This window comes from Ascochyta rabiei, chromosome 7 (genome assembly GCF_004011695.2).
Source record: "Ascochyta rabiei chromosome 7, complete sequence".
Classification (NCBI taxonomy): Eukaryota; Fungi; Ascomycota; class Dothideomycetes; order Pleosporales; family Didymellaceae; genus Ascochyta; species Ascochyta rabiei.
The window spans coordinates 251,042-264,989 of NC_082411.1; the positions used below are offsets into that span (position 1 = coordinate 251,042).

The 13,948-nt window shown below is 53.4% G+C and overlaps 6 protein-coding genes across 6 annotated transcripts, besides 3 other annotated features; 2 read left to right on the forward strand and 4 right to left on the reverse strand.

Moving 5' to 3' along the window:
* The first annotated feature begins 503 nt into the window (after positions 1 to 503).
* Positions 504 to 525: a tandem repeat.
* A 571-nt stretch (positions 526 to 1,096) lies between these two features.
* EKO05_0004662 (Polynucleotide adenylyltransferase) lies at positions 1,097 to 3,150 on the reverse strand (the record flags this gene model as incomplete). The annotated part of the gene is made up of 2 exons (XM_038939175.1): positions 1,097 to 2,051; positions 2,105 to 3,150. 2 exons carry the CDS (start codon positions 3,148 to 3,150, stop codon positions 1,097 to 1,099), a joined length of 2,001 nt encoding a protein of 666 aa, XP_038799222.1.
* A 653-nt stretch (positions 3,151 to 3,803) lies between these two features.
* EKO05_0004663 (mitochondrial import inner membrane translocase subunit TIM16) lies at positions 3,804 to 4,269 on the reverse strand (the record flags this gene model as incomplete). The annotated part of the gene is made up of 2 exons (XM_038939489.1): positions 3,804 to 4,217; positions 4,267 to 4,269. 2 exons carry the CDS (start codon positions 4,267 to 4,269, stop codon positions 3,804 to 3,806), a joined length of 417 nt encoding a protein of 138 aa, XP_038799223.1.
* Positions 4,270 to 4,995: 726 nt separating this feature from the next.
* EKO05_0004664 (uncharacterized protein) lies at positions 4,996 to 6,769 on the forward strand (the record flags this gene model as incomplete). Its single annotated transcript, XM_038939191.1, has 2 exons — positions 4,996 to 6,216; positions 6,269 to 6,769. 2 exons carry the CDS (start codon positions 4,996 to 4,998, stop codon positions 6,767 to 6,769), a joined length of 1,722 nt encoding a protein of 573 aa, XP_038799224.1.
* Positions 6,539 to 6,572: a tandem repeat.
* A 466-nt stretch (positions 6,770 to 7,235) lies between the features above and the next one.
* Positions 7,236 to 7,285: a tandem repeat.
* Positions 7,259 to 7,556, reverse strand: EKO05_0004665 (uncharacterized protein; the record flags this gene model as incomplete). Its single annotated transcript, XM_059636432.1, has 2 exons — positions 7,259 to 7,297; positions 7,446 to 7,556. The coding sequence occupies 2 exons, from the start codon at positions 7,554 to 7,556 to the stop codon at positions 7,259 to 7,261; spliced, it is 150 nt and encodes a 49-aa protein (XP_059492415.1).
* Positions 7,557 to 9,006: 1,450 nt separating this feature from the next.
* On the reverse strand, positions 9,007 to 10,612 carry EKO05_0004666 (uncharacterized protein; the record flags this gene model as incomplete). The annotated part of the gene is made up of 2 exons (XM_038939190.1): positions 9,007 to 9,923; positions 9,985 to 10,612. 2 exons carry the CDS (start codon positions 10,610 to 10,612, stop codon positions 9,007 to 9,009), a joined length of 1,545 nt encoding a protein of 514 aa, XP_038799225.1.
* Positions 10,613 to 11,095: 483 nt separating this feature from the next.
* Positions 11,096 to 13,596, forward strand: EKO05_0004667 (uncharacterized protein; the record flags this gene model as incomplete). The annotated part of the gene is made up of 4 exons (XM_038939285.1): positions 11,096 to 11,318; positions 11,370 to 11,526; positions 11,579 to 11,879; positions 11,929 to 13,596. The coding sequence occupies 4 exons, from the start codon at positions 11,096 to 11,098 to the stop codon at positions 13,594 to 13,596; spliced, it is 2,349 nt and encodes a 782-aa protein (XP_038799226.1).
* Positions 13,597 to 13,948: the final 352 nt, after the last annotated feature.

The following is a 13,948-nucleotide window of genomic DNA, read 5'->3' on the forward strand; positions in this document are numbered from 1 at the left end:
TCTTGGCGTTCCGAAGAGACCCCTGTCTCCGCTCCCGGCACGCCCTTGCCATCACTCTGTCTATGAGCACTTGAATCGTGCATCCATGTGTGACCTTGATGGCTGGTATTATAACATGATCCCACAAAAGTCTATGGCGGAGTATACAAGGTTGTACCATTTCTCTAAAGGAAAGAAGTGTGGACACTCGTTGTTTTGTGGGTCGACCTTCCTTCCTCAAGCGTGTGCGTATAGCAAATCGCTCGATGAGAAAAGGTGTCCTGTTGCTGTGGATGTTTCTGAGGGGCTGCATCCAGCAGTCATCTGTATGGTCATTTGCCCTCGAGGATACCTTGCCCACACCGGGTACGTTTTAGTAGACCAGGACTGAAAGCTGCCAAAGTGAGCATGTGAGCAGAAGCAGAGAGAAAATGTGAAACTGATGTCATGAAGATCTAGAGTACAGTAAAAAGTCCTTCGGTCGACTCGTGGGCCCGCCGACGGTGTGTTTCTGTTAGAAACCGGTACGTTCGTTCGTTCGTTTGTGGCGATGGTGATATAAACAACAGTTCGAGTGTGGACCGGTGTCGATGGGAACGCCCATCGCAAAATGCTCGAGTGTAACGCCTGTAGTGCTCCAGGGTATCGTAACAGAATGACCGCCCTAACCTGTTCAAAGATGAGTGAACCGCACGAAGCAAATCTGCTTCCCAATCCACACAAGCCATTGAACGCCCTACCGTGGTGATAATGCATCTGAACGAATCCGGTGTTGTACAGCTCAAACACGCGTGTGCGTATGGTATGAACAGGGATCTGGCGCCAGGTGCCTTTTTTCAAAAGCGACCCGCCCAACCTCTTTAGCCTATAGATCGTTGCTCTTCTGGGCGGCGTTGATGTGTTCATCAATATTCTGCTCCTCTCAGGGACTAGAACGAAGTAAGTCATGATCCACAGTAGGTCGCAAAGTGAGAGAGTTGTGTGCACTGTGGGGAGTTGGGCCGAGATAACCAGGGAACAAACACTCGACAACCGAGCTCGAGGCTCAAAGTCATCATGCACTTCTTCCCCAGGAGTACCACGAGTACGACCCTACCTCCCGTTCAGTGTATACAACTTACTTCAGAGTCTGCATATGACGCCGCTGCATGATGTACGTCTCATAGTTGCCACCTAGAAGACACTCGAGGATGCTTCTGCTAGGGCTCCTGGAATCGATACGATCCTTCAGGACTCTATACGCGGAGCCAAAAGCACGGAACACTTCCCATGCTTTGTGAGATCCACCAGAGATGTTGTTCTCTGGACGGTTCGGATCCTGAATGGACAGTCCGTCAGGCCTCTCTGCGCGACCATCAACGTCGTACCCGTTCTTCTGAATAATCGCTGGAGGATGCATCTGAATACGCTGGGTCCGGAGATCGAACTCATTGCCGTAGTAGTTGAGGAAGCCCAGGAAACAGTCTCCAAGGTTCTCCGGCTTCTTGCTATGCTGGAAGTAGCTAATAACGAGGCAGATGATGCTGAAACCCCCGATACCACCGGTGTGTACCTCGTTCATGCCACGCATGACAAGGAATTGCTTCAGCAGAGCAACCATGTAGATCATGTCAGGATAGTCATGCTTCCACTGCTGGAATGTCGCCTGTGCCTGAACTCCGCTAAGGTTCTCAAACGATATGTCGACGTTGATGTTGGTCAGTCGGTCCACGAACTTGATGATTGGCACCTTGGCTTTGGTGATGCACAGTACGTTGGTAGCGATGCGTACATTTTCGAGCCTTCTGGCGGCCTTTCTCAAGGTGGAGTTGACGATGCTCTTGTTGCTAAAGTCCATAGCTGCCGGACCACCTTGATAGAAGCTGTCAGAGGTATAGACGAGGTCCATATCCGCAGTTGGCAGGTAAAGACCAGCAGGAAACGAACCAAAGCACAGGATGCGGCCAGTGTCTTGGGGGAATCTCTGAGTGCCTAGAGCTTGTTGCACCCGCTGGACCAGTCGGTGACGGACGTCGTGCTCGTATGGTTGAGGCGCAACGAAGTCGTAGAAGTCAAGAATCTCGTTGTGTAACCTGTATGCGTCAGCGTGAAGGTCAGTTGAACAAAGACGAAAGCGCCATCTCACCATTTCAAAGGGTCGTTGACAAGGTGAGCATAACTGTGCCTTGGATCGAGCCACGGCGCTGTGTCGCAACGCGCAGTACCCATCCATTCCTGAACAACGCCTCGCACGTTCTCAACTTCTCCTCGCTTGCGCTTGGACTTGCTCTGCTGTGGCTGCTCGTACAGGTCGGCAGCCTGGTGTGAGCGCTTGTTCTGAGGACCGTTGTTGACGAGCGAGTCCACGTAGTCGAGATCGTTCAACGGGCCTTGTACGAAGCCTCCGTCTTGTGGCCGCTTGTTTCGCTTGGGCTCTTCGTCATCGACGGTCTGCGCATCTGCAGTCTGGGTAGAACCGTTGTCATCCCCAAAGGAGATAAAGTCATCGTTCGCGGCCACGGCGTTGTTGCCGTCAGCCTTTTCGGCAGCTTCGTTCTTCGCTTTTCGAATCAACTGGACGAAATCAATCTTCTTGCCAGGTCTCAGCTCCTCAGGTGGAGGAAGGGCAGAGTAGATCTCAGGATTGCTCCACTTCGGTACCGAATCGCCATCAGCACGTCCATTCGCAGTGCGGGCAATTTTATGAACACCGTTCTCGCCATCGACTGAAGCCTCTTCAGCATCGTTGACAGCCTCTCCATCTTCTTCATCTTCCAACATGTCATCAACGTTCATGAACTTGTGCGAACCATCGGCAACACCCAGGGTGCGCTCGGGACTACCGCGGTCTTGAACAGTGAGAAGAGCGCGCTCATGGGCCTGAGGCTTGCGGTAGCCTCCTCGGCCACCACCTCTGCCGCGAAAGCCGTTGGAGTCGCCGCGCCTCGAGTCGCGTTGGCCATGCTGGCCACCGCCGCGGTTGTTGCGCCTCCTCGCAGGTGGCCCTGCATTGGCCGGCCCAGAAGGCGGGAACCGCGGGCCATCGTGATTCGATGAGAATGTGAATTCGGAATTACTGCGACCCTGCTGAGGACCGCCAGGACGGTAGTTGTCCCCTCCACCGCTGGTGAACGTCATGCGGTCTGCGAGCGATCGCCCGCCACCGCCTCCGGGGCGATACGAGTCTCCCATTATGTGTTACTGTTTGCGATTGTGATGCGACGCGTCAGGCTGTTGCTGAAGGCGTTTGTTGAGGGTTTGCGCAGTTGATGGTAGTGACGTTGAGACGAGGAAGAACTTTCGGAATCGACAAGTGGGGCCTGCTAGTTCATGGGGATGGGCCGGACGGTGCGCCCGTGCTGTTCACTTTACCACCACTCAGGGTCGAGGAAGGCTTCCAGGCAGCTGTTCCTTGGCCTATGAAGATGTGTTCGTTATCTAGAAAACAGCGCCTGGTTTAATCCTTTTCGCTGTCCGTGTTTCATTTCATGTACAAGCGTTCTACAGAAACCACGCGGAGCAGAGGCACCCTGCTCGCACCATATAATGTTACAATATCTCACACAAATTAGACAGGCCATATGTTCGCCTGAGAAGAGTGGAGAGACGTGAGGCCACACGTGCGCTCCTCTTCAACATTCTCAAAGAAAGCGATTGAATAGCGCCACCACTCCCATGGCACGCCCAAAGAGGTTCCGATCGCTATGCCCACAACTAACGCCATCTTGATGCATTTCCAAGCTGCTTCTCGCTCGCAGATATGCGCCACAGTCTCACTTGCTCTGTTTCCTTCTCTTCAAAGGGGGCTTCATGTCTCGCTTTCACCGGTCCGTGGACGCAGCTGCTCACTTGTCATCTTTCGTGAACTTTGGCTTGAACCCTTCTGTCAGCTCCTGCTCCCTCTCAGCCATCCGTCGGTGGCCTTGCAACTCTCGTTCAATCCTCTCTCTAGCCCTTAGGATCTTGCTCTGCAGGTAGAAACTGCCACCCTTCTTCGGATCGTTCATGTCGAACAGTCGCTTGAAACGTTCGGTGACGGCCTCTGCTTCTATTGTGCCCATCTTGCCCGGGGCAACGTTCAAGATCTTGCAGGCCTCGTCCATGGTGATGTTGGAGGACGAGAAGGCGCTGCCGCCGCCACTTCCAGCATTGGCGGCGGCAAACTTCTGCGAGGCAGCGGCTTGACGGTAGGATTCGGAGACGGCGCGGCCTATAATGCGTGCGCCGGAAAACACGACCTGTGTTATTATGCGGTGTGCCTACATGTGTTAGCACGGTGATGACATGAGTGCACTTGGAGGAACGCACCATTGTGGGGAAGGAGCAGAGCCGCAAGAACCGGGGAAAGCGATACACGTGGAGATAGGGCGAGTGCACAATGCACAATACACCAAGCCGCTCTTTCGATGGACGTTGGCAACACTGGATGGATGTCGAACAATTTCTGGTCGCCTTCCCAAGCTTTCGGCGCTCTTCCGCTCAGACACGTGACTCGTTGCTCAACAGCCAATCAAAGTCCGATCGCAATGATCGCAAAGCATCGTCTTCCCAACCAGCAACTGGTCATGGCCATGACCTTTGAAAAGTCTGGTTGCTGCTCGTTAGATCGTAGTTAAAACTACCAAAGACCTTCATTGTCTTCTTTTCTCTTCGCAACGTGCCACAAGACGTTCATGGTGCCTCGAGAGGCCGGAAGTACCGAGCAAGGCCTTGCTTTCACATGCCCCGGCCTAAGCCTCCGTACGAGCCAGTGACCGCATCATGTGCCGGACTGTCTGGTGCGAGTCTTTGCACACTGACTTTACTCTCGCGAACTCGTTGCAAAATATTGCAGCACTCCTCGTGTAATTTGTGACTGTAACTTGCGCCTCCATACGTCTTACAGCCTCAGCCGTAGGTGCCTATGACGCAGTCTTGAACATGCTAAATACTGCATGGCAGCACTAGGTATACATCTCCACCACCACATCTGCACACAACACATCATACGTCACGCAGAATGCTGACACACTGAAAGACACACCCTGGCTAGAGCACATGTCCAGCCCTTCAAAGCCCACCAACGATGCGTCGCCGCAGCCCTCCGGCGACCCTAACCCGCCTACTTATGCCACCTTCTCGCCCTCCAACATAGGGCAAGTAACGCCGCAGACGAAGCTTCGCTCCGCTATCCTCGTGCACCAGAAGTCGCCGCTACTCGCTGCCACACCGCCGCAGGTTACTCGCGTCCTCGCATACTCGCACCCATTCCTCCTGCCTCTGAATAAGTTGGCTGGGTTGCTAACATGGACGACTGCGGACCCGTGGGAGAGCTTTATACTGGTCGCCAGCTTCTGGGCAGTGGTCATGTACGGTGACGCTGTGACAAGATACGCTGGGCCCATCATCGTAGTATCAAGCTTGATCCTGGGCATGTATGCGCGCAGATACTCGCCGTTGTCATCAACAGGCTGGACGGGAGAGAAGGGTCAAAAGGCACATAAGCGTGCAGAGTCGGACAGCAACATTAAGCACCACAAGAGCCTGGAAGATATTGTAGATGATCTGAAACTGTTCACGTCGCGCTGCAACATATTGCTGGATCCATTCCTGCGGTTGACAGACTTCCTCTCCACGCAACGCACTGCAACATCGGCAACTACACGACCAGCACTCACCGTATTGTTCATTCGCATACTCTTCGTCCTCCCGCTCTGGATTGCCCTCACACTCCCTCCTCTTTACATCCTCACCACGAAACGAGTTGTCCTGGCAGTCGGAACGGTCGTCTTGAGCTGGCACTCTCGCCCAGCGCGAGTGACTCGCACAATCCTCTGGCGCTCACGAACCGTTCGTCGAATCTGTGTCTTTGTCACTGGACTCAACTTCGGTGACACGCCCACCAGAGGCTCCCGCCCACCACCGCTTCCACCCAGGAAAAAGAGCACTCAAGAAGTTGCGGCCTCGCTGGCGGCTAAGCGCCGCCCAGAATCGACAGGAGTACGCTTTACTTTCTCCATCTACGAAAATCAACGACGATGGCTGGGTATAGGTTGGACTTCATCCATGCTTGCTTATGAACGCGCTTCCTGGACTGACGAGCACATGAACCCTGTGCCCGACAAAGAACAATTCGCTCTCCCCGAAGTCGAGGGCGGCGCATCACGATGGCGTTGGGTGCAGGGGAGCGAGTGGAAGATCGAGAGCGGCGAGCCTGAAAGCAAACCGTCCAAAACAATCAGTAAAGAGGATCTAGGCTGGATATACTACGACAACAAGGTACGTCTCCTCCTCCACCTGCCATCCATGCAAACATGACTGACAAACCCAGTGGCGCGATGGCCGCAGAGGCCAAGATGGATGGGGTCGCTACACGCGCCGACGAAAATGGTATCGCGACGCCGAACTTGTCGAATCCACACCCAGCACAGAGACAACACCTGTGCCCACTCCACGCGCTGAACCGCTCAACCCTTCATCTCCCGACCCCAACCACCTCACCAGGTTGACCTCAAATGCCAGCACCGCCACCTCATCGTCGCGCGACCCCACGCTTGTCCCCAGCGAGTACGCCGCCTCGGTAGCGTCCGAGGGGGGCGGGGACGGCGACGCAGACGCAGCGAGCACGCAGAGCAAGCGGGGCTGGTTCAAGAAGAAAAAGCGCAGTAAAAGCAACGCAGGCAGTCTCGGGAAAGAAACGGTGGGGAGCGGCGGCACAGACGGCGGTCGGGACCGGGACGAGGGAGACGACGTGTTGAATCCGCTTGAGCGTACGGTGCGGGACGACGAGTGGAGGCTCGGTGATGATATTAGGCAGCACTTGGATATCTGAAATGGTAGTTACAGTACACTCATATACTAGGACTGTGTGTGTGTGCTTGGGAGAATGCAGCAACCACGTCTGAAGAAGTCAACTAGATCGGAGTGTCATTGCAACAGTGACACAGGTTTCAGTCACAGATACACTCAGTGTCAGCAAATGCAGTTGTGTATATTTAATGATTGTGCATTCATTCGTTCAAGCTACCATATCCCCCTCTCTTGTCCCCAAAACGGCATATCAGAAAGGCCCATGCGTTGTTCTTGACGTCCCAAGTGGGTTTGATCGGATCTTCCGGGACGCGTGGTAGGGGATTTAGCTCAGGGATCGGAGCAAGGAGCGCTTAGTGCTGTTGACTGTCAGTCTTGCGCCTCCCTGCAGAAAAAAGAGTGTAGCGGTAGGAGGTTCAATAACGGGGGGGAGGGGGTAGTGGTAGGATGTCATCTGTGGGCGCAGAGGAGTAGGGCAAGAGAACTTACAGAGCAGGAGCCGCAGCTGCAGCTAGAGCAGTCGCCCTTGCAGGAGCAGGTGTTGCAGGTGCTGTTTTGCTAGTGGTCAGCTGACGGTTCTCTTCTCATGCATGCTGGACATCAAGGTGTTCCCCGCTCCTCGTCTTCCTCGTGCTCAACGTGTGAACAGGAAACTTCGTGCTGCGAGATTGGTGAAGATAAGGGACGGTGGAGCGTACCATGGAGACATGATGACTGTAATTGGTTGGTAGCGGGGAGCTGGGTGGTGGTTCGTTATAGTTGGTTGAGGAAATGATGGGTCGGTGAGCTGTGTCCATCAAGGTGCCCATGGGCAGGCCTTTATATACGGCATCTAAGGCCCTCGTTGGGTCACTTTTGGACGTCTCGAAGGATCCCCGGTGCGTCAGGATGACAATACCTAACCATGCGCGACTTGTGCGGCCGATTAGACCCTAACGGACTGGTGACATATCGAGTCTAACTAAATGCTAGCCTGGGCTTCCAACTCCACACTTCACGAACAAGGAGATGCGATTCGATCCGCATAAAGGCCGCAGGGAGAGTGAGGCGTCTTGGACCCCACGCAGTGTTGGAGATGCACATGCTGTTGGACTCTGACTGGAGGACGCTTTGGGCTAGACCGGAGAATCTACGTCTGCTGATAAGGTTACCGGCTAGAGACAGTAAATGTGAGGACAGTACAGCTCCTGATGGCAGTTCCGGACCTTTCCTAGGCTGTCAAGTCTGCATGACAGACAATCCTACGTCAGCAAAGGTTGCTAAATCGCACCTATGATAACTGACTTGACCGGACCAAGAACGTTCGATAGGACGATGTTGGACCTCGCCCACATCATCACGAGATGCTCTTGCAGTGTGGCTTGCGGATCGCTCACATGTACTGGGCCGAGCCGCCAGCGTACGTGCAGGTGGGATACCGGGAAAGGTATGGTTCGAAGAGACAGGCGTGGGATAAGGCGTTACCGACTGGTCAACCCCCAGGCGAGGGTAGTACTGCATATGTAACCCCGCTCGTGGTTGACAGGACGTGCGTCACCCTTCAGGACTGCGACAGTAGACGCCGATGCTGTTGTGTGTTCATTTGTTGAACGTCCATAAGATGTAGGGGATTCCGCCTAAAAGAGGCTTTGTCCTTGTCGAGGTGCTCGAAGCTGTCTGTTATTTGAGACTGAAAACCATACCTGCGAGTTAGATCTCTATGACCTAGAGGTGCTCGACCAAGCAGAGACCAATCAGAAAAGAGGAGAGGCCGTATAGATGCATCCCGCGTGGGTACTATACGGACGGAGTATTGAAAGCCAGGGTAACGCGGATACTTCATCGTAAGCTTCTCACGTGGCACGAGGTAGCTGAGCCGCTGTGTACATGAATGATGTACTTTTATCTAATTCGGCGGGATGTCTCGTCCATATTACGCTGCTCGGCAGTTGCAACGCGTCTAGACACAGACAGACTCGGGTGGACCGGTGCTAGGTTGTGTGTCCAAGGCCGCAAAAGCAACGATACCGACGTCTCGAGCGTTCAACGCGGCAATGAGAAATTCAGCTCTACAGGTCTTGTACGACCTCAAGCCAATTTTAGCAGACAGAGCTTTCTCGTCTTTGGACAGACTCGATAAAAAGATGAGAGGTTTCAGGCTGGAAAGAACATGGTCGATATTGTTGCTTTCATACACTTGTTGATCGTACACAAACTTACACTCTTTTACACTTGAATATCCTCCTGTACTCTGTCGACTTCTACTTCACGTGTAAGAGTTCAAGCAGTCGAGTCGTTGTTCTCGAGGGTGCTGGCTCCCCAGGAGGTCACCTCTGGTCCAGCATTTGCCTGGCTCGTCGGTGACACACCTGCGACAACGTCTGCAACCTGTAGAACGAGTTCATCATCGCCATATTGGCCGATGACCTGAATTCCAGCATTCTCGGTGTTTGCTTCTCCGCGTCTCGCAGCCTGTTCTGCGATTTGAACAGGGACGCTGATAGCTGGTAGACCAGCAAGACTAGCTGGCACTGTAAATACATCGTTCATGTAGGCGTGGACGGGGTCCTGCTCCTTGATGCTTGCTAGTGACGGTGCAAGCGTTGGAGCCGTAGGACAGATGATGACATCTACTTTGTCTTCTCCTCCAGACAGGCTAGTCGTTTCGTCAAGAAGCGGATTCTGGGTGGCAAAGACTTTGTCAAAGTCTTGTTGCACGAGTCTGCGCACTTTCTGTGCTTGGATGAAATAATTGTCGATAGCCTGCGCACTGAGTGTGAAAGCCCCTAGCAGAACACGCCGTTGCACTTCTACGCCAAATCCTTGCCCTCGGGTTCTGGCAAACAAGACGCTCTCAGATGTGCCATCGACGCCTTCTGCTCTGCTGCCATAGCGAACACCGTCATATTTTGCCAGGTTACTTGAGGCTTCTGCTGGTGCCAGAATGTAGTATGCTGACAGTGCGTGCTGTGTTGCCGGTAGCCGTACCGGATGCAAACTATGTCCATCTTCCCATAATTTTTTCAGCGTCCTGATCCACTCTCGGCGAACGGCTGGCTGCAGTGTAGCAATGTTGTAATCCAAAGGGATACCAATCCGCAATGGCGTTGATCGCTTTGTACCACCCTTCTCTAGGCGGGAGCGCGTTGAGGGCGGGAGAGATGTGGGATCTTGTGAGTCGTAGGCGTTGAGCTTGTCTATTATGGAGGTCAGCAACGTTGTCAGGATCCAAAGACTCAAAGATCCTCTAAAACTCACTAAAGACCGCGTCGACATCACCAACGTTCTTGCCCATGATTCCGACCGTGTCGAGTGAGTTCGCGTAGGCAATAATACCCCATCTCGACAGCAGCCCATAGCTTGGCTTGAACCCCACAACACCTGTGTATGCCGCAGGTAGTCTAACAGAACCACCAGTATCTGTTCCCAGAGCTGCCCAGCATTGCGCACTTGCAACGGCAAGAGCGCTTCCTCCCGAGCTGCCTCCAGCACTCTTCTCTTCACCCGCGTGTCTCTGCATCTTCACAGGCCCAATGTGTGAGTGGGTAGAGTGCGAGCCCATACCGAACTCGTCCATGTTCGTCTTTCCAGCGACCACCGCGCCTGCATCCTGCAAAAGCTTTACTACCGTCGCATCGTATGGGCTTGTGAAGTCCTTCAATATTCCTGAAGACGCTGTAGTTTTCAGCTCTTTTGTGCAGATGTTGTCCTTGATCGCAATAGGTTTGTCGCTGACAGCGTGAGGTCCTGTCTCTACATCGTTGTTGGTGGAGACCTCGGCTCGAGAGAGCAGTTTTGACGGTTCGATTCGTGAGACAAAGGCATTGAGGTGTGCGTACTTTGACTGGTTGGCTAGGTATTGCTTCGCATGCTTAAGGAGTGACATTTGGGAGAGGGCGCATCTCGTCCACTTTGGAGTTCGAGTTGCGCACGTCGCGAAGAAGCTCGTGCACGGTCAGTAAACAGCTCTCTGGCTCAAGCGCATGACTCGCCGACCAATGTCTACACATGTGACATTGTAGATCGTGCTCTGTGACATTGTTGGTTGCAATGGTAGAAGAACCACTAAAGAGTCGGTCACTGAAGCTACAAGCTCACTTGTGTCTCGAGAAGCTTTGTAATCGTTTCACTCATTGCGCAGCCATTAACATCTAAGCAAGGAAGCTGCAGATGCTTTGCAAGATAACACTGCGCAATGCTTTGCAAGAGAACACTGCGCAATGCTTCGCAAGGGAACACTGCGCAACTACTGGATGCGTCGAACTGTTGCAGGAGCTAGCTACTATGCTTCGTGCGTTGCAAGTTGCAAGTGATTTTTGTTCATGCAGTCCTGGCTGAGGTGTCCGAGTGTCGAGATGTTGGGGCAGCGATGACGTTCGTCAGTCCTACACCTATTTTCCTTGGAATGCCTTCCTCTGAAGAGGGGCTCACACCTCCAAAGATTCCCTACTTTACCGACCTCTCCTGGAAGATCTACAATCTCAAGTTTGCTCTGATCGACTCGAGCAAATCCTCCGCCATGACGAAATCTCAGGCGCTCCAGTCGAACCTGGACGTCGACTATGTGATTAGCTACCGCTTTGCGAAGACGGGTATGCGGCATGTGAGCACACTAGAGCGATTGATAGCTGACCATGTTACAGACAAGGCCAAAGCTGCCTCTCAGTTCGAGAAATTATGTCACGCTCTCGCGAGCGTGGGTCTGCAGACGGAAGCCCGCAACGGAGATAACCACTCGGTGCTGCTCTTCGTAAGGGTAGCCTCTGACGAGCATTTGTTCGGTGAAGTTTACAGATCGAGGTAGGCATAAGCCTTTGGTTCAATGCAAAAACACAATACTAACAAGCAACAGAGTGCGAGACTGGATGCACGGCGTCCGCTCTGCTGCCCCTGACAAAGAGACACGCGCCGCTCTCGAGGCCGAACCTCTCTACGAAGCCGAACGACTGCGCATCATCTACCAACTGATTACCAACCCTACAAACGAAGGTGGAGCTGGCATTACACCCAAGGAAGGCGAGTGGGAAAATGTCGAGTCTGTCTTCGCTCTGCACGACCATGCCTACAACAAGGACTGGATCAAGAAGTGGACTTCGTCCTACTTCCTTACGACGGAGGATCTTGACGATATCAGGAATCGTCTCGGCGAGAAGGTAGAGTTTCCCAGCCTAGCTCTCTGGACTCCCAAGCTAAACGTCACAGATTGCTTTCTACTTTGCCTTCACACAGTCCTATTTCACTTTCCTGATCCCCGCAGCAGGCTTTGGTACTTTTGCATGGCTCTTCTTCGGCCACTTCTCGCCCGTTTACGGCTTGTTCAGCGCGCTGTGGTGCATAGTCTTCACCGAGTACTGGAAACACCAGGAAGGCGACCTCAGCGTCCGCTGGGGAGTGAAGGGCGTCTCCAAGATTGATACCAAGAGGAGGAACTTTCAGCATGAAAACACCGTCACAGACCCCATCACTGGTGAGCAGGTCGGTTTCTTCCCTGCGCAAAAGCGTTTCCAGAGACAATTGCTGCAGATCCCCTTCGCCATAGCAGCTACCCTGATGCTTGGAACCGTCATTGCAACCTGCTTTGGTATCGAGGTCTTCATCTCCGAGGTCTACAACGGACCGCTTAAGAGCGTCCTGGTCTTCATCCCTACAGGTATCCTTACCACGGTCAACCCCATCTTGAACACCCTCCTCACTCAGTTCGCTACACGCCTTACTGAGTTCGAGAACTACGAGACCGCAAGTGCATTCGAGTATGCCCTGACCCAGAAGATCTTCGTCTTGAACTTCATCATGTCATATCTTGGTATTTTCCTGACTGCGTTCGTATACGTTCCCTTCGGTACTGTTATTGTACCTTACCTCGACGTCTTTAACGTGGCCGTTCGACCGTTCGCCGAGGATGAGAAGCAATTGCATCTCCACACAACCGCAGGCACTTCCAGCTGGTCGATCAACCCAGACCGTCTCCGCAAGCAAGTCATTTACTTCACTGTTACCGCGCAGGTCGTCAATCTTGGCATGGAGCTCATTGTCCCGTACCTGAAGCGCCGTGGCTTCGCTAAGTACAAGGAGATGCAGTCCGAGCGAGCTGCGAAGAGCGGCGGTGCTGCTCCTTCAGCTGCTGCAAATGATCCAGCAGAGGATGCTGCATTCCTGGAGCGTGTTAGGAAGGAAGCCGAACTTGACGTCTACGATGTTACTGCTGATCTCCGTGAGATGGTTGTTCAATTCGGCTACCTATCCCTCTTCTCCGTCGTCTGGCCCCTTACTGCTGTATCCTTCCTTGTCAACGACTGGATTGAGCTTCGCGCAGATGCTATGAAGATCTGTGTTGAGATGCAGCGTCCTACTCCCTGGCGCGCCGACACTATCGGACCTTGGCTGGACTCTCTCAGCTTTCTCACCTGGCTCGGCAGCCTGACTACCTCTGCTCTTGTCTACATGTTCTACGGTGACGGCAAGGGCCCCGATGGCAAACCCTCCAACATTCAGCTGTGGGCTCTGCTACTCATCGTCTTCCTCTCCGAGCACCTCTTCATCCTTGTCCGTACTGCCGTCCGCATCGCCGTGTCCAAGATGGACTCCCCAGGACAGCAGAAGGAACGCCGTGAGAGGTTCCTCATCAGGAAGCAGTTCTTCGAGGAGAATCTGAGTCAGTTGCAAAAGCTCCCCACTCTGACCGATGGTGGCGAGGAAATCACCAGGAAATCGCTCGAGGAAGACGCCCGACAGTCGAGCCTCAGGGAGACTACCCCTGAGACGCGCTTCTGGAGCCGCCAGCGGGGTTGGAGGGAGTCTGCTAGCGTGGGTAAAACGCTGATTGAGAGGGCTGCGATTGAAGCTAGCCCTGAGAGGAAGAAGGAGTTGTAGAGCGAGAGAGGGTGTGGAACGTGTGGGCAAGACTGAGGAGTTTCTTTGTCGAAGATGGAATAAATGGTGGAAGGAGAAGTTGTGATCCAGTGGAGTGCGCTTTTGGGATGAGCATTTCTAGCCTGGCGTTTGTGAGCGACCTAAGCAACGTCGATATCAAATCTTTCACAGTGACAAGTTTCCACGAAATCTGCACCCCATCCTTGATCATAGGTAGGTATTTGTGTATTTCGCTGTCTCGGGTCGTCCAACCCACCGTCCTCCCACCCCATGCTTTTTCATCTACTTCACCATCTCAGAGCGTCCACCCCAAACATGCTCGGCGCTGTATGCAAATAATCCCAAGGTATGA